General features: G+C 42.9%; 1 protein-coding gene across 1 annotated transcript in view; it reads right to left on the bottom strand.

Moving 5' to 3' along the window:
- LOC106885075 (chloride channel protein C-like) overlaps positions 1 to 18,992 on the bottom strand; it is an 80,869-nt gene that overhangs the window by 10,821 nt on the left and 51,056 nt on the right. Inside the window, exon 13 of the mRNA XM_014936905.1 lies at positions 7,575 to 7,754. Coding sequence (XP_014792391.1) covers positions 7,575 to 7,754 — 180 coding nt within the window. The remainder of the gene's footprint in view (positions 1 to 7,574; positions 7,755 to 18,992) is intronic.

Genomic DNA, 18,992 nt, shown 5'->3' with positions numbered 1-18,992 from the left:
AAGGCTTCTGTTGCAAGCGCTGGATTCCATTTATTTTAATAGGCAAGATTACAGCATAGTGTATCATTGAAATTAACTGGATCAGCTTTTCAAAAGCAGAAGTCCGGACAGTAAAAACAAACAATGTGCTGCCAGGGTCTACCCTCTCACATGAAAACCAAGTAATCACAAAAAGCACTTTGATATTGCCATCAGCTCCCTAGTCTGCACACCTAAAAATAGTGTTCAAGTCAGTAACGTGCTCCCCCTCCCCTTTTTTCTCCTCTTTGCTGGCCGGGTTTAGGTGCAGCCTTCAAACCACTGCCAGCGGCGCTTCTAGCTTTGATCAGGCCTGGTAGAATCACCATTGCTCAGAACTTACAGCAAAGCCACAGGGAGGAGGAAGGGGGAAAGCTGTCCGTGATCCACCAGTCAGGAACAAAACCTCGGTTTTTATCTCCATGCATTGCATGAACTTTGCAGACTCCTGTGTTTGATTGAGTAACTTTGCATTCCTGTGATCTAAACTTAGCAACCTCTCCACAACAGTGCCAGAAGGAAAAGGCTCTCCAAGAAGCTTTCAAATCCATATCAGTTATTTCAAGAGTGCCAGCAGCAAAGGCTGTCGCAATATCAAGGTAGATATCGCTAAGCTCAGTCATTAATTTATGAATTAAACGTTTCGGGTCTCAGTTTGTCTTTAACTTTCCGTTTGCCCCTAAGCTGTTGCACCGCATTGCTGACTGAAGGCAAGAACTTCTCCACTTGCTATGGAAAATAAAGGTATTGCCTTCTTAAACAAACGTGTGTGGACTCTCTGCATGCACACGCCTTGGGAGCAGCGTTCCATTAGTCCCGACTGGGAGGGCAGTTTAAAGAAAAACGCCAGAAGCCATACCTACAGCCTGACATCTCTATGATACGTTGATAGATCTCCTTTCCCATGGCACGTATCAATATGTTGTGCTGGGTTTTACTGAAGCCCTTGGCAGAAAGCATTCCTGACTCACAACGGGCTCTGCTCACTGGACTGACCAGGGGCGAGTCAGACCTCATAAACTGCCATAAAACACACACACACACGCCACTTTGGATCAATGATTTCTCTGCTAAAGGATGTTACTGTGTAATACAGCTTTAAGCTTTCAACTTTGTCATATTTTCTAAACTCTGATCCCTTCAATTTACTTTCAGTTATGTGACATTCCCCTTTAGCGGAGCGAAAGCATGCGTTAGCTAAACAATGTGGTTTGGATTTAGTGTTCCCATGCATCATCGTGAAAATGTTTGTCTCAGCAATAGTGTCATTACTGTTACTGGGAACAGCTGCTCTGCCATGTCGTCTGACTGGGGAAAGCAGAGTGTCTCCCTGCCCGTACCAGTTCAGAAGCTGGGCGATGACAGCAGGACCATGGAGTAGGAGGCCTGTGAGTACAGGCTGTGCTCTACCTGCCGGCCCTGCCACCGAGGAAGCAGAGAGCGCGGCGCCGCAGGAGCAGCAACAAAATCAATCTGGCCAAGAGAAATGTAGTTTGGCTCCCTCCACCGGCAGTTCTCCTGACTCTGGCCCGAGGACTAACCTGAGGCAGAAATCCTCCTCCTCCTCCTCAGGTGCAGCTCTCCGGCAGTTGGGCTCCATTAGTCATGGGCATCCTTTGGGCAAGAATTAGAGCAGGGAGGTCACTGCTGAATCCAGTGGCTGCTTTAATATCTCCCCTGAGTTTCTGGAAGTGGAAAGGTGGAACCTCCAGTGTTCTCGCCACCACTCCCAGCCCCACTGAAGTAAGTTTCCACATCCAGCGATGATGGAGTCCCACGGGGTTCACCGGGAGAAGGGCAGCGGCGATGCCATGCTCTGCTGGCCCCACGTTGGTAAGGAAAGCTCACAAAACTCAGAGCTATTGGTGTGATTGCACAGAGGAGCAGACTCTAGCTCACCTTCCGGAACGACACCTTCAGAAGTAATCAAGCTTTGTTTTAAAAGGGATAAAATCTGTTTTCCAGAATATTACACCTTTTGAAATGTCTTCAGGTGGAAAGCCGTGCTTTCAGTCACTATACATTTCTGAAATGTTCTGAAAAAGTAACTTTTCAACTACACAAAGACCACAGCTTTTGACTATATTTCTTTTCTGATTTAGGGCACAAAGTTCCATGTTTTGAAAGGATCTTAGATTCCCAACTTTTTTCTGGAAACAGGAATTAGGCACTCTGAACGCTTCACTTGTATCATACAAACTTAGTTTGAGTAAGGCTCAAAAATAGTCATTACACTCTCATATAGCATATCAAAATGTGCAATAAAACAGTTCAAACAAACATGGTAAACTACAGGGATTTTTGACAACTTTACCGACAATATTTTTGTTGAAATTTCTTTTTGGCCCAAAAATAAGAATTTCCATCAACCACAAATGCTGACGTTTTAGTAAACTTGATGGGTGGGAAGAAACGGGGTTTCCTAGGTGAAAAAATACACACAAAAATGCAGGCACAATTCCAGGAATGTCACATCCTGTACAGAAGTAGCAGAAAACCAAGTTTTACCCATTTCTGCTTAGACAGATATATTCTCTACAGTCTGCTTACAGTCTGAGATATTGTGGTTTCTGCATAATTACTTTCTCCCAATCAAATTAAATCAAAGAAAAAAAAATTTTACTTCAGCTAAAAGATAGACAAACAAAATGCAAAGTAATGGCTAACAGCTGTGTAGGTAAGAGTGCAAAGGCAAAAACAGGGAATCCAGCCTTCAGCCTTACGACAGGAGAGCTATGTAGGGTTCAGATCTGAGAGGTTCAGACATCAACAAAATGGGATATTTGTTATGGTAAAATTCCCAAACAGGCTACTCGGTGGTATTCGTCAGCCCGGTAGTTTCTCCAGGAAAATTGTCTCATAGCTGTGTCCAAGGCAGAAATGAAGATTGCCGGGCAGCGCTCCAGCTTCTGCCTCTCTGCACCACTTCTGCTCAAAGGAGATGGAGGGGACAGATCCCGACCTAACGAGACACCAGCATCCACCTGCTTTTCCTCAGTGAGCACCGGGAGGATTTAACTGCAGTACAGAAACTTTGCTCCTTCGTTTTCCTTGGCAAAAGTGAAGTAAAGGCAAGAAAAGCCACCAACATCAGAACAGTCCCTGGGAGGAACTGTTCGTCATGGTATTCGTCAGTCACAAATATGCAGGAAACCTACTTATAATACGGGATAAACAGTGTCTCAAAAAAAAAAAAAAAGCACCTAGGTAGAGAGCACTTTGTCATCTGTTTTGGCGGATGAAATCAGAGAGTACGTGCGTGTCGCACACGCGTGTGGAGGGAAGCGATCACGCATGGGAGGATGCACAGCGTGGCAAGTAAGATGTCCCTGATGACCATGAGGTAGCATCATCCTCCATGTCGTATCCTGGCCAAGTCCACAGCCAGGGAAAAGAAACGCGTTACCTACAGCTTTCCTCCTCAAATCCTCCATGTCTTCTGTTTGTGCTGTGGTTTACATTATAAAGTAACCTCTGGCAAAGAAGATGGAGCAGCAAAACACAAGTGATGATGTGTCTAATCTCTTCATCATGTCAAAGAACCACTTCATTGCCCCACAATGGCCCTACACCAGTACATCGTAACATATGTGGAAGCGGAAAAAAGAGCTCTTTTTTCAGTTTTGGTCTCACAGAAATTAGGCAGAAGCATAACTCTATCTTTTCCCACTGGAGAAGGATCTGGAGCCACAGCCTAGAGCAGCCAAGGCAAGGGAGAGCCAGGGGACCTCCCAACAACTCCTCAATATGCATTTACTGCCTCACGCAGTGTCTCTGGCAGAAACTTCCTGGGAAGGCAGGCAGTGGTCCTATCCTCAGGTCTCTCTGAAGAATGAATTCCACCTAGCCAGGAGGGCATGCCATTTAGGGCATGACATTTATAGCTCTCAGCAGACTCTGGGCTAACACATAAATAACAGCCCAGCTCCCTTCCTGCAGCCGCTGGGGGCAGACGGGGGAGGCATTTCAGCTGCAGCGCAGAAGAATAGCTTGTTTTATTCCAATGTGCAAGTATCATCATTACTGTGGGAGAAATGTCCCTCAACCCTCTGCGTTGCACACAATAAGTCGATGATCCCCTTCAATGCAAAGCATGGAGGCCGCCAGCCGCTCGCTCCTCAAGCCGAACTCTGCGAGGGTTTCCCAGGCATGCACGGAGCACTGCCTATGGCAAAGTGTCAAAAGTATTACTCTAAGGAGATCTTTGTTTTGGAAACTTGCTTCTCAGCTACAGTTTGCTTCCTCTTTAACAATTTTAAAGCCAAGGAGCTTTCTTTAGTAGTTGCTTTTGTGTTAGTCTGTACTGCTCGCTCAGCCGGAGAAGATAACAGCTCCAGATTTAGGTCACCCATGTAAAAAAAGTGTTTGGCAATCCTACCTCGATCCCCAGTGGGTAACCATCCAGATCACAAAGATTAGGAGAGAAATCTGGCCCCATCAAGCTGATCTGGAAGATTTTGGAGTTTAGCTTTTTTAGTTTGAGGGGTTTTTTTAAACAAAATTGGGATATCTGGGTCTTTGCTCCAGGCCAGCACTGAGGTGCATTTGTAGGCCCATGCAAGTCCCAGCCAACACTGGTTGGCCACAGTCCTTGCTTTTGTAAGAGCTAACATTGACCTTTTCTCTTCAAAGGGTCAGAATCATTCGTATGTATTACAAAATATAAAAACACTGTGTCCTTGTACAGCAATTGTCATCACTACAGTTTCCAAGTGTGGGCAGGTACTGAATAACTTTAACATTCAGTCCAAATTTACGGTGTTTCATCCATGTTTATTTCATGAGAAGAAACGGTACAGAAACACGTATAGATGAGAAACATTATTAAAAAAGTATGAGCTGCTGCTGCCTTCATGCAAGCTTAGTAGACAGTTTGCTTCTTTCCTTTCCTTAGCTTGTTTTCCCCTTTTTTTAAACATTTTTGTACTAGGAAAAGAAAATAATAATCAAGAACGAATAATAATGCCCAAGGCCGCTCTCAGGAAAAACATCGTGGCAATGATTCTTACATCTTCCCCAATCCACCATTTTTTAAAAACATGCCAGGCAGGCTACATTTCCGCCACTTTAACATTGTTGATGTACAAGATGGAAAAGCAACTTATCATTTTTCTGCCTGTGGCCATGTCACCTCCACGTGGGATTGCATTGGAACTCATAGGGTTCTCACAAGGGAACCCATAAGAGGCTGAACAGCACCCTTCTCCTTTAAGGAGTTCACAGCATCTCTCATCCTGGTCTTAACAGTTAAGTGCTGTGAGAGCTGTAATTTTACGAGTGAGACGGAAAACCTGAATCCCAACTACTTATGGTTATGAATACACTAATTCCATGACACATCACATTTTTGGAGGCCTGTTTCAGAGGATGGCTGCAGAGCATTCCTTTCCTGCTGTTGGTGAGAAAGGCTGAACGGCCAAGCCACCTGTGGTCCCCACTGGGGACGAGGCACACAGAACTCATCAGGCAAGTACTCAGGCTGCTGGGCACGCACTGGGGCAAGAAGGGTTGTTGTCAGAGCACCCCAGAACACAACGCTTGCTCCCAGACAACCCCTCTGTATGGGTTTTGCTGGAGTGAGTGACCCACTGGCCAAAAAGAGCAATTTGCTGCTGCTTTGTAAACCATTTAAAACGTTATCTCGCTTTTACTCAAAACAGTCTAACAACAGCTCATTTATGCTGAAAGTGACAGGGAAACAAACTTCTCCATTCATCCCTGTTAAGGCTCTAACAGAATGTATCATAAAAGAGCTCTGGGGATTAAGCAAAGCACAAACCTACCAAAATTGTCAGGGAGCAGCAGCTTTTCTCTAAAGATGCCTCTTTTGGGGATGTGCTAATGATCAGCCTTCTGTCCCCGCTTTTTGCTTTGCTCTGCATTACAAAGCACAACGATATTTGCATAAACTCAGCAGCCCAGGATGCTCACTGCAAGGTGATTTGGTGAATTAATAAGGAAATGATTCATTTGGTGAATTAATAAGGAAAAGGAAATTGAATTTAAAAGGAACTTTGACTGTATCAGTTGTTAGGATGCTTTCTACTTTTATTGCCTTGGATAGCTGAGAGCTAAAAGCACAGTAGCTTATGCTATATAATATTTTCAGAGTGGTGCACACTGCAGAATATCACTCAGAAATTTAGGTTTTAGTGCCTTAGCGCACTTCTTATTAATAACGTTTCTGATAGCATCACCATGAGCAAACAAGTGTATGTATCATATATGATAGTATATGTATCTGATAGCATATGAAGTATATGATACTGCACTTACTGATGTCATTAGTCCTGCAGGTCACTGTGACCCTAACGATTTCCACTGTACGATTCTCATTCCAAGCAGATATTTCTCTTCCTAAAAGGCTCATACAAACTGTTTCATTTGTCAATGAAGCAATTTCACAATTTTTATTAAACATTCACTCCCTTCCTGTCGTCGTGCTCCAAAAGGGCAGCTGACCACATCACTATGAGGTAAGTTCTTGTGATCCAGCTGCCAGCTTGAAAATTTGTTATAAAGCAGACAAGTCCTAACCAAATTTCCACTGATGATGCACGGATAACATTTTTCTCCACCCCAGATCAACAGAAGAAAATACTTTTATCCTTGTTTGCTTACTGATATGTTCCAACTGCCACACAGTTAGGGCATTAATCCACTAGTGGATGAAAAAATTCTCTACAAGAAAAGATGTAAGAATGCTATGGTCATTCAGGACAAGAGACACCATGCAAATTATGAAAGATGATGATATTACAATGCTGAGCTGGCCATGTCTTTGCATTACAGTTATTGGAAGCGTAATTCATGGGGCCTTGCTGAGTGAACTCCAGTGCGGTAGGAACTGCATATGCATCTTCTCCTTTCCTCTAGGATACTCAAGGTGGAAATTAAGTCACTGTCTCTCCCACTCATGACCCACGATTCAAAGGGCGGTCTTAAGATACCTTCCTGAAAGGATGAATTCACTCTTGCAGTCGTATGAAATACAGTATCATAAATACTTCATTTATCAGGAGATTTTATATGCCTTTTGAGAGTCCTCTGTATGGCAAGGATTCCTTTAGCCTAATTCTTGTTTACCCTAGCATGTTACTTCCAGTGACTTCGTTGCTTATCTCGTCTGTGATATGATTTATGTTAACTCATTTCCTGTAAAAGCATACACTAATAAAATGAAAAAAATTGGGAAGAAAGAGCGGGCCAGTTTTGAATTGGCATGGGACATTTCATGAGTAACTAGATTCAAATCCTTTTAAATTACTGTTCCACTGAATCTTTAAGGGTCTGAAAGGCAATTTTCCCTTTTTCTACAGTTCCCATAAGATCGTTTCATTGGGGCTGTTTCAATAAAACCCTGATGCAATAGATAACATTGTACTAGAAAAGACCTAGGTCCTTTCTTTAAAGGACACCTGCTGTTCATGCTAAAGAAAGTAGGAACAAGTTCCATATCCATTCCAAATGACCTTCACAAACAGATGCTTAAAGAAAAAAATAATCTGATAAACGGCCAGAAACATCACATGACAACAATCTGATAGCATTTTTACCTTTTAATAGTTCCCTGGAACACCTCTGCGTGGTCTGGCTTGGGCCTGCAAACCACTGGGAATCCGCCATGGCTTGTACTTGCAAGAAGCCGAGCCAAGGAGGCAATGTTTTCCTTCAGGTGAAGGACTCTGACGCCAGGCTCCATGACGTCCCTGGCAGAGAACAATTCCAGGTTCAACCTGAAAGACACAAAGCAGAGAGCCAACGGATTATTTGGTAAACAGGAAATGAGGCGCACTGTACCACATTAGCGTTTGACGAGTTTATAATGTGTTAGTAAATTACTTCAAGATGGAAATCAATCTGCTTCACTTGCAAATGTAAAAAAAAAAAAAATAATAATAAATGTAATTACCCGATAAAACTGCTTATCAAGCATTGCCTCTCTTTGTGTGAGATACTTGATAAATTCAACCATATGCATGACATGGTCATCTTAGGCAGGAAATCGCAAGACTCATTTATCAATTTTCATGACTTTTCAAATTAAAAAAAGATTTTTAATCTGAGCTGAAATCCTCTGGAATTCTGACTGATATCAAATAGTTTAAAGTTAAGCACTTTGGAAAAATTCGGGCTTATGCTTATCATGGCAATAGGGTTTTTTTTGCAGCAGTAGCAGCTAGAAAGATAGCCTCTTCAAAGATAGCTTACAAATCATATATGTATTTTCCAGTATTTTCTAACCGTTTTCAGATTCTAGGCAAAGTTTCAGGAAATACAAACATACAAAATTTTAAAATGTGTGTACCCACTATTTCTGACAGTAGGGTGAAATGAAAAATATACTTTCTGCAAAATTCAGGAGTAACTGCTATGGAATTACAGTAGGCCAGATTCTTATAACTGAAGTAAATGAACTGCTCTAGCTTAAATCTTGTTTTATATAGTCTAGTTTTAAAAAAAAAAAATACATTCATTATTCTGACTATCATCTGGATACACCATAAGCCAGAATCTCCTGTTCAGACAGAGACTGACACAAACCACAGACAGAGACAACTGGAGCATAAATTTGCCCACATCCTGTTTTACCAATGTACCTTTCATCCCTGTGGTAAAACCAACTCTTTCCATATGTTGTTAATTACTGTCCTCCCTCCTGAGAGGGACACAAGGTTATTTTTTCAAGCCAGTTACTCCGATGGTTTGTGATGTGACCATCTGCCTACGAGTAACTGAATGGAGATGACAATGCACTTCATACATGGCACCTACACAGCTGTGAAACAAGTCTCCTCTTCTTCTAAACTGGGATGGATTTAAACAAATCCTGAAAAAGAACAGTCTTATATGCGTCGAATCACGTCATACCCATCCCCAGTTATATGAAACAGACTGCAGGCAATGAAAATTTGGAACACCATCTTATTACGGATCCACATTTCAAGGGACCAGAACACCCACCAATTTATGGAAGAATGAACCACTCTGAACCACATTTTGTTTCTTAGTTAAAATAAGCAGTAGTTTATCTTGTAAATCAAAATGACTGAGTGCAGAATTTAGTATCAACTAGTGAAAACAAAACCTAAAAATCCTGGAGATGGATTTCTTCATTCTTAATCTCTCTGAGTGCTGCCAGTTGATGCGGTAAAAGTGATGGAACTCGGTGGGAACCATAGATGCTGCTCAGGATGGGTTTCTGTCAGAACTGTGCCACTGTGGCTGTTTGTTAGGTAAAATACTCCCCCAGAGGAATTTTATTTTTCCTAAATGAGTAGATGCCTGTTCATCCTCTGCCTCTTTTCCATTTCCATAGGCCAGATAAAATCTGTATTTGCCTGCCTTAAGCTTTGTCTAGAAATATTGTACACTGTATTACTATTAAAAGCTAGTACCTAGCACAGTGGACACAATGTGAAAACATGATTAATGATAATAGCTACTTCCTGAATTGCATGAAATACGTACAAAGCTTGAATGGTTTTTAAATAGGAGCAATGCAAATACGGTTACATTCCAGCAGTTTCTAGAGTGTATTTCTTACAGCAGTACGTAGGTTTTCCATCTTCACAGCTTTACAGTTTTGCTCTGTTGCACAGAAAGCAAATGTTCCAAATTGTTGCAGAAGTCCATGAAACATCCTTAGGTTTTGTCAAATCAGTCATTTGTATAAAAGCGAGGGATAGTGCATTATACGGTTCTGTGATCTTGGCTTTGTCTGGGATTTATAAAGCATCTGTATTGTCTACAGTAACTATAGACCTTGAGTTATCATCAGTCAGCTTTTTCAGATGTAAGAACACACTAAGAACTGGCGCTGATTCACTGTTCATTGTCAGGGATATTTCTTTCAATTAGTCTTCTGTCTGTTGCTGTAAAGAATAACCTTGCTTTGGGGGTGGAGAAGAAATACAGACAAAAGAGTTGTTTTATGAAAGACTGTTACAAGGCCAAGGCATCTTTAATAATTGGCTAAAGAAAGCCTTTACCAATATACTGCGTCTCAGAAAAACACCAAGCCAAACTGCAGTTGTATCTATAGGATCATAAGAATCAAGGATTGTTCAAGTCAGAAGGGATCTCAGAGCTCTTTAGTCCAACCTCCTGCTCAACTCAGCCGTGAGCTCAAACCATGTGCTGGGCCCTTCTCCAGTCAGATCTTAAAAACTTCCAAGGATGGAGGCTGCGCAAGCACCCTGGGCAGCCTCAGTGGTGAAAAGGTGTTTCCTCATACCCAGTATAAGCATCTCTTGTTTCAACTTGGACCTGCTCTTTCTTGTCCTCCCACCATGCACCATTTTGAAGACCATGGCTCCATCTTCTCAATAATCTCCAGTAGTTATGGGGCAAGGGCTGGGGAAGAGGGCACACAGGTGCCTCCAAAGCCTCCTCACCTCCAAGCTGAACAGGCCCCAATTCTGCAGCCTCACAGGGCAAGTGGTCCAGCCCTCACCATCCCAGTTCGGATACATCTGCAAGTCTGATGAAAGTGCACTCCACTGTCTCCTCCACACCATTTATGAAAATGTTATACAGGCCAGGTCCAGGGATAGACTCTGCAGTGCTCCATTTGTTAGGCCTCCAGGCAGTGTATAATCCTTTATCCACCACCATCTAAGACCAACCACCCAACCAGTTATTTTACCACCTGGTTGTTCGGCCTCTGAACTGTAACACCTTATCTTGGACACAAGAACATGATGCAAGACAGTGTCAAAAGCCTTGCTAAAGTCAAGGTAAACAATATCCACTGCTCTCCTCTCATCCACAAAGCAAATTTCTGCTTAGAAGGTAATCAGGTCGGTCAGGCATTGTTTACCTTTGGTCAATCCATGCTGACTGTTCCAAATAACCACCTTCTCCTTCATGTGCCCAGAAACCTGTTCCAAGAGGAACAGGTTATTGATTTTCCCTCCTAGTGACCAAAGTGAGGCTGACTGACCTGTAGTTTTCCAGGCTGAATTTTTGGTCTTTTTGGAACACAGGCACAATACTTGCCATTCTGCCATCATTGGGAATCTCCCCCAGTCTCTACAACCTTTCAAAGATAAAAGCAGCATTCTCAGCATCCTTGGATACAGCCTATCTGGTCTCATGGGGTTCTATGGCTCAAGTTCTCACAACTATTCCTTCACTTGTTCCTTAGCTATTGCTGGCAGCTCTCCTTCAATCCGTAAACTAAATTCAGAGACCTGGGAGTCCTTGTTGCTAGACAGTGAAGCAAATAAGGCATTGAGTGTCTTACCTATGGCTGCTGTCACTAAATCATGTGTCCCCGTCCATGTGCTACCAGAGCACTAAATCTATTCTGCAGTTGCAGACCTGAAAGCGGAGAAGGAACAATTTTCTTACTGCCAGGAGTCCCAGGTCTCCAGCCTTCCCCATCATGGCAGTCTTCATTTGCCACCCACAACCTACCATGTTCATGAGGCCCATCCATCTGTGCAGCTGGGGCTTCAGGCTGTTGTTAAATGGATGCATAACACACCTTTACCAGGATCAGCCTTCCCAGCAGCATCCTAGATCGAAAGGTGGCAATGGAAACTTACGGAAGAGCCAGAAGGAGAGTACAAACAGTGAACAAGAGCCTAAAAACCATCCCAGGCACCTACGTGTGCACTAGTCCACCAACAGCCATGCCAGCTGCCCAGGCCATGCTCACAGCCCTTCAGGTAGCAGTGCTGCCCACGGGCCAGTTAGACAGCAAATGTATGCCATGCCCAGGCATCAGCCCCTGCAGGCAGAGTCCCCCCCCCCATTGGTGGGTCCCGTCTGCACAACTAAGAGCCTGCCCAAATGTCTCCCAAGGGTGCTTTGCTTAGCTAGTGAGTGCCATTCCACTGCACACTTGTGTTTACGCAACAACGCCCTCGTTTTCACAATGCAATTTCAAGTAAGGACATTTCATTTACCATTTTGAAAATGCCTTTTTGTATGGAATAACGAGAGTTACTTGCATTTGGATTTTATCAAGTAGATCTTTCTTACATGATTAGATTTACCTCAAGAAGAGACACAGAGCCATAGCCACACTACTAAAATAGCTATAGCATAAATTTTTCTTTTATAGGACATGTGAAAACATTTTCTACCAAAATGTAATTCACTATATTAGCTTAACTTGTTAGAGTATTAAGGCTATTTCACCAAAGTTATGATATCCAAGTTTCAGGTTCCTTTCAAGAGCACATCCATGAGACTGCATATAACATGGAACGAAGACAATCTGCCTTATGACCTAAATGAGACGGTCATTTGGTAAGAAGCCAATATCCCTGAATGGTAAACTGTCTTGAAATGATTCATGGAAATGCAGTCCGGGCCCTGTTGCTATTAAATCAAATGGAAGTTTTCCCACTGAAATAAATTGTTAAGGATCTAACCATAACAGATCTAATCATAACATGGAGGTTTCCTTAGACAACACACAGTACAAGAGGACTTTTCTTCAGATGGGGTTTACTCTATATTTTATGCAAGTTTCAAATGATTAAAAGGTCTTAAAGGGGGGCGGGAGAGAAAGTAATCCTAACTCAAACACGCTCCAAGGACCAAGGTGCATGGGAGCACAGGCAGTGCAGCTTGCTTGGATTTATTCACAGGCTTGCCCTCCTCTTTTTTAGCCATAGCTCCCGTCCTCCTCCTCCTGCGCTGAGAATGTTTACCCACCGACTCGCCACAGGCCGTCCTGCTCAGGACAGCTCTAGGTTTTATTTGGGCTTCTTGTAAACCATTGTTTTATTGCCCTGATTGGCCACCGCATCTTGTATAAATACTTCTCAGGAGGTTGTTTTGGGGTTTGCTTAATGCTCGTGGTGATTTTTAGTCTGAGCATAGTCAGGACTCTAAACAATTGAGAGGGCGGGCTGGTTAGCTTAAGGGAACATTATCAGGTTGGAGGTCATTAAAATTACTTACCTGTGTTATAAACATTCCCAAGCATTAGAGCTATTCAGTTACAGTTTCTACAATTCGTGCATTTTCTGAGATGGGGTGTTCTTTTGTTTTAAGTACACTTCATCTGGCCAGAAAAACTGAACAGGTCTGTTTCATAATTTTCATTTTAGTACAGAACCAGCCACACTGCTATGAAGCCTTTATAGCTGCTACTACATTATTAATACAGTTTATTCATATTAGCTTTCTTTTGCTCTATCATTTTTAAAGAAAATCCATTGTGAATAAACTGACAACACTGCAGGAAATTGCTTACATTTAAATCCAAATTTTTTTTTTCTTATAAAGCTATTAAAAAAGATTTCTACATACTTGTCACGGGCCCACTAATTTTCTTTTCAACAAGACATTTGGTAAAAGCCAAACATGAAAAAGCTTATCCAAAAGTTACATGCCAATATTGATCTCACTATATAATAGAATAGTGTATATATATACACTACAGAAATGTTAATCATGTACAGATGACTGAACTCGGTAGTTTTGCAAGTGAATTCCATGAAGAAAATGGTTCTCTAAGTATGCTCACAGAATACCACTGAGATCAATAAAAGGAAACAAAAAGCTCTATAAAACCTCCTTACACTGGAAAAGGACACAACTTAAATTAAATTAATTTTAAAATTGATTTGCTCCACTCAGTGCTAACCCCCGAAACAGACACATTTAAACTGTTTTAAAGTTAAATTAGACCAATAAAATCACCATGTGCATTGAAGTAAGCACATGCATGCCAATGGTGTGCTTTCATTTAATTAGACCTATTTAAAATCAGTTTTCAGTGGAACTTTGCACGGCAGACAAGGCCTATGACTCCTTGCTGGCTCTGTTTTAGTTGAACCCTAAACTAAGTGAGAAATTCTTCTAGTTGAACCAGGAGCCAAAAGTTTGGCACAGTTCAGTCTCCTTTCAATACATCTACAAATATTTATATTGACTGTAAGATGACAAGCTTCCCAGCACCCCCCGGTCCTGGCACCCTCAATATCCTTAAATGAGGGGACATTTAGCTATTCAGCTTAAAGGCCCTTTGATAGTGCAGCACTTACTGTGAAATGTGTTGTTTGGGTTAGTTGAATGTCTCTGCCACTTCTTTCCCAGAGAGGATTTGAAAGTTATATATGTTTAGAAACTACTGTATGCTAAAGACAAATGGATTTCCACATGGTCTCATAATCTGCTGGGAAACTGTCTCTCTCTAATGCTTGAAAAATTGCAGAACAAAAGAAAAAAGAAACAAAGGAAACAGATAAGAAAGCCTTTGTGTTTCAGAAAAGAGATGGGCTGGGGCGGGGGGGAGAGGGGCAGATGTGCATTGAATGTTTGGGGGGGTTCTGCCAAGAGCTGGCTTCTCTGTTCCTTTATCCTTTATGAAGTTTTTCCCACCAGCTCTGTCAGTATAAAAAAACTACTACGTTAGAAAAATAACCGCTCCTACCCGCTTTGCATAGATGTAGCTGTTTATTACATGGGCATTTGGCTTTTAAAACAAAATGAATTAGGTTGTGCGTGAGCCCTGGGGGTAAGCAGGTAACACACCGCGTGAGCGGATCCACATGCTGGAATTACTCAAACAGCAGCTTAAAAACCATGGCTTCAGCACACCATAGGCAGAACCGTAAGTAAAAACGTAAAGGTCATAGCCCTTGACTTAGTTTTCACCATGAAAGTCCAAAAACAAATTTACAAATTGTACCTAGCGGCCTACTTTAGCCATGTCAGCACTAAGGGGAGCCCAGGCATCTCAACATGCAGAGCTATTGACAGTACCACTACTTCCACCCAAACCTGAAGGCATCTAAGCTCACTTGATGTTTCTATTCAGAACTGTGCATTTCCCCAGGTGGTTAGTAGTGTGCGTGGAAATGTCTCCATCCAAACAAGCATCTGCCTGGCAAGCACCTGCTCTCAGCCCTTACACGTGTACCGACGGCACGGTGAGTCTGTGGCCATGGAAGAGTGGCATCCAACTGACGTGACGTGTAGAAGACTACCTTTGGTGGGAACGTGGGAGATCCAAAATGGGTTCTTACCTCAGCCATGGGTGATCTGAAGCCTCACCCCAAGACGTGGGGGATGCTGCAGCACCCAGGATCTCAGGAGGCTGGGATCAAACACCCTCCCACCAAAGCTGCTCAGCTGAATGGTCAGGAAAGGAGGACCCCCGCAAGCAACACCTACCCAGCTCCAGAGAGAACACATATGAATATGTATAAACACACACAGAGAGAAAGATCCAAAGACAGATTAGCTATCTTGATGTCTAATGGGTTAACCCTGGTGGACATACTGCTTATTATTACTGTATAGAGAATGGGAATGATTCAGCTATCCTTGTATTTTCCAAATTATTATCTGAGCCTGTAGGAATCTTTTCCAGGGGTTGGGGAGGGGGGGAGGGAAGAAGAAAAAAAGTGTTAAGCTTGTGTTAAATCCATCTGCCCTGGCATCAGAACCAACCAGAGGCAAAGAAAGTAATTTCTCAAAATGACACCAGGACAAACTATTTAAATTCAAAGAAGTGTTTCAAACAAACTTCTACAGGAATAAAGTGAGAGAACCAAGTAAATTGAGCACTATATAACCAAACAAACAGGGAAATGCATGTTCTCTGGACAGATCATTGCAGAGCAATTTCCAAGGGAAATTCACAAAATACTAAGCTGGCTCTCGCAGTCTGAATGCAATGACATGATGAGTTTCTCGCAAACATATGCCAAAAAAACCTAATCCAAACTGGAGAGAAGAGAGGAAAGCTCCTATGAGACAGTTTTTATAAAAGCTTCATTCAGGGCCTCCACCCTCATGTACTGTACCAGCCGCCTTAGCTTTTCCACTCTGCCTGGTCCAAGAAAGCACCGACCAGCATATTAAAAATGCTGGCTTTAGAATGTTTGGGAATGGACAGTGACAGCAATATATGTTTTAATAATCGGACATGGATTATCAGATGGCCTTTTAGTCAAAATGAGGTACAAAGATTTAGGTCTGACAGATTACAAAATGAGTAAACTAAAGCAATATGGATGGGAAAAAAAAATAGGAAAAGATTTCAAATTGCTCAGTCCCTCTGAGAATCAGGGACTTTCTAGTGGAAAAATGTAGTCAGGTTATTAAAACATAATGTTGAGTATCTGGAGATACAGATTATATCCTGTTCCCAGTCTAGTAAATAGAAGTTTTTGACACTTACAACCAGGATTTCAAGCAAAGGCGCTTCTCCTTACAGCTGTACAATCAACCTCCTTGGGGAAGGCATTTAACCCCTCAAACTTCAGCATTCCCATTTCTAATCCAAAGCTAGGTGATTTCTTACACCACAAGCACACTGGGAACCATCATTAATTTTTCATTTAAAAACTATAAGCTACAACTGTGTATATTCATCGTTTTAAAAAAATATTTCTTTAACTGAACCCCCTGCCCTCTGAGTACCATTCGTGTCCAGGATAGGTTTTTTTCCTTGGTTGTGAGTTTATAGCAAGGACCCACCACTACAAGCAGAGAATATGCTTGTACTTACATTCCAGTTAAACATAAGACCATGAATTCTGGTATCACTTATCTGCTCTTCCAGAAAATTAGTGGTGATCTCTCTGTACCTGACAGTATATTTATAATGGAACGCAGTCAAGATATGCACCCAGAATTCTGGGAAGGGATTTTGTTTGTCTGACTTGCTTTTTTCCTCTCCTTCCTTATCCCCAACACCAAGATTCAGCTTCTTCAGGCTCTTTCCGTTTGCTGTCGCTTTCATCTCCCATTCACCTGCTGTCACAACTCCATGCATTGAATGGCAGCAGCTAATAAAACTATTCTCATGGCTTTATAGCCTTTCATAAAACTACTCCATTCTGTGCCTTATTTTGCCTCATTTCTGCTGTGGCTCTGTGTACACCCAGTGTATTGAAGAACAAATGTCCCTTGTGATTGTGTGAAATAGCATCTAACTGCTTTGCGAAAGTGATATTATTTTTTTAAAGAGTATTTTGTTTCTCAAACATGCTGAAATTCATTAAAGTATTTTATGCCATCTGTTTCCTCTTTGTAAATAAATTACTCCTTCCATCATGACAGCCCCTATGACAAGCTACTAGTGTTTGTGAGGCTGTAGCAACACCCACAGGAACAGAAGGAGTGACAGACAAGCGAACAGCAAAGAGAATCCCTTTCAGCTTGAGGTGAACTTAGAAGCAGTCCCCAGCGCCAGAATGAAGATGGTATCCTCATGTGCAGCTGGGGAACACCGAGGCATAACCCTCACATCAGTGGATGTCTGTATTCCCATACTCAGCACAGACCCCCAGGGGGGTCTCAGCCCGCTTCGAGTCAAACCCACCGTTCCTTGAATGAGTTCAAACGGGGGTTCAATGACATCTTCATGAGATCGACCGCTCCGCCGGCACAGCTGGCTTTCCGGTGGGGTTGGCTGGCTTTAAGTGGAAACTGTCAGTGTCTGCCAAATGGTGGCCAGACACCAGAGCAGACTTAACCAATTAGTGGAATACCCTCCATCCGACAGTGGGATGCCGTTCCTCGCCCTGTGTGGGTGCGCACCCTCCACCTGCGTGCTGCCACCTCTGAGGGCGGCGGTGGCAGCCTGTCCTGCCAGGTGAGACAAAAAGGGAGTCACCCTCCTCCTGGCTGGGCCACCAGAAGCCGTTTCAAGTTTGAGGCAGCTGGAAGTGGCTGCGTGCGTGTTTTACGTAAGGGCCTCCCTCGCTCGCTGCCCACCAGTGAGCTGCGAAACACAGGTGATCGGTTCCAGATGCTGCTCCAGCGACTTTCCTTCTGCAGAAAGTGTGCAGAAGTCACTCCTTTTGGTTTCATGGGACTCCCCAGAAATGGAAAACACACCCAAAAGTCAGCGCGGATTTGTTATCCCTCCCTCAAAATCAGGCTGGCTGCAGCGGCAGCTAAGCCATCTGTGGAAGGACTTCTCTGTGAGCGAAGGGTCTCTATGGACCTTATAGCCGATTCACAATGGACCTTCAGAACCTCCGGTTCAGTTCCTGTCCATTGTCACGGCATGCCCAACACTTGCAGTGGGTTTGCCAACCCCAAGACAGTCCCATTCCCATTGTAACAGGGACCTTGCTTTGGACAGGTAAGAGACGTGCCTTGTGGCAGAAACCAGAGGAACAGGATGGCTGCTGCAAAACTCACTAGTTATGGTCCACCTGTTCATGCTTTCAAACTTTCTCCATGAGGTTTTGACCAACTGCACCAAGCCAGTCTTTCAAACTTCCTATAAGTCTGTCTCTTAAAAAAATATCTCTCTCCTTAAAAAATGGAAAGCCATTTTTCTCACCACTTCTGGATTATAATAAAAGCATGTAGCTGCATCTCTCTGATAATTTACAGTATAACAGTCACTTGTAAGTTCTAAACATTTTCTTCTTCATATGCTGTGATCACAATCAATATATAATCTTGGTAGAACTTGCCATTTACATTTTGCATATTTGGGGGCAGGGAGAGTCCAGCTTCAACTGTTCATGAAAAAAAAATGGGGCTGAGCCTGCAATTTTCAGACATATCAGAAAATATAATTTCTTAGGGCCTGAAAACATTCCGGCGTAAAACATTTTGGGCTCATGGAAAGGTAATTGTGCAAATATACAGGCCCTGTGTAAACATTAAAGTATTTACAGGCTCCTCCAAGGATTTCAGTCGGACAGCTTGTTGGCTCGTCTTCACTATCCTTGTCATTATTTTGCTGTATTCATGCTTCTATTGTATATGCTTGGTTATGAGGCCTGCAGTTAACTAGCAATACCCTTCCAAGTGCAGTAGGTCAGCAGTGAGCGATTACTCAGCCTCCAGCCCTTTCTGTCAAAGGAGGGTGCTGCTGGTGGGGTCCCTGGGAGCCCTTCCCTCCACCAGCTCCAGGCTTGCTCCTCATCCACTGCTCTGTGTGAGCCCACAGCTCCTAACCTTGAGGGCACAGCACCAGCCCCAGCTCTCATCCTGGACGTTTTAGGAAAGGGAACTGCAGCTAAGGGTGGGAAAGG

The sequence above is a fragment of the Calidris pugnax genome, unplaced genomic scaffold (genome assembly GCF_001431845.1).
Source record: "Calidris pugnax isolate Ruff unplaced genomic scaffold, ASM143184v1 scaffold51, whole genome shotgun sequence".
In the NCBI taxonomy this organism is placed as follows: domain Eukaryota; kingdom Metazoa; phylum Chordata; class Aves; order Charadriiformes; family Scolopacidae; genus Calidris; species Calidris pugnax.
The sequence above is the reverse complement of the archived record's forward strand: the minus strand, read 5'-3'. Positions and strand labels throughout refer to the sequence as shown.